This window comes from Penaeus monodon, chromosome 25, assembly GCF_015228065.2.
Source record: "Penaeus monodon isolate SGIC_2016 chromosome 25, NSTDA_Pmon_1, whole genome shotgun sequence".
In the NCBI taxonomy this organism is placed as follows: Eukaryota; Metazoa; Arthropoda; class Malacostraca; order Decapoda; family Penaeidae; genus Penaeus; species Penaeus monodon.
Genome location: NC_051410.1, coordinates 31377067 through 31377446, shown reverse-complemented (window position 1 = coordinate 31377446; position 380 = coordinate 31377067). Strand labels below are relative to the sequence as shown.

At 33.7% G+C, this 380-nt stretch overlaps 1 protein-coding gene across 1 annotated transcript in view; it reads right to left on the bottom strand.

Annotated features, from left to right (window-relative positions):
• LOC119589143 (aspartate--tRNA ligase, cytoplasmic-like) overlaps positions 1-380 on the bottom strand; it is a 15097-nt gene that overhangs the window by 3732 nt on the left and 10985 nt on the right. The window contains 1 exon segment of the mRNA XM_037937719.1: positions 123-230. Within this exon segment, the coding sequence (XP_037793647.1) occupies positions 123-230 (108 nt within the window).

Below are 380 nucleotides of genomic sequence, written 5' to 3'. Positions count from 1 at the left end.
AAAACTATGAAACCACTATGAACAGTGTGTTTATACATACAATCCTTGCAATTAATGGGATTTAAAATCATATTTTGAAACTTTAAAGATCCAATTGACTGATGATAGGGAGAACAACATACCTGCAAAGGCAGCCGTGGTGATGAAGAGGAGACTACAAACACTTTTGAAACATGGATCTCCACATCCTGAACACTACACGACTCAACCTTCTGATCTGCACTCACCACCTGTAAGCATTCAAGGTATTAAAATCTTGAAAAAAAATCTGCATATAATGTTTATCAATTCTGATTTACACTAAGTTACTTATCATTCCCTTTCAGCTTTAAACTCTGAGTTTAAGAAGGTTTAAGAGTATAACAAAAAAGAATGATTGA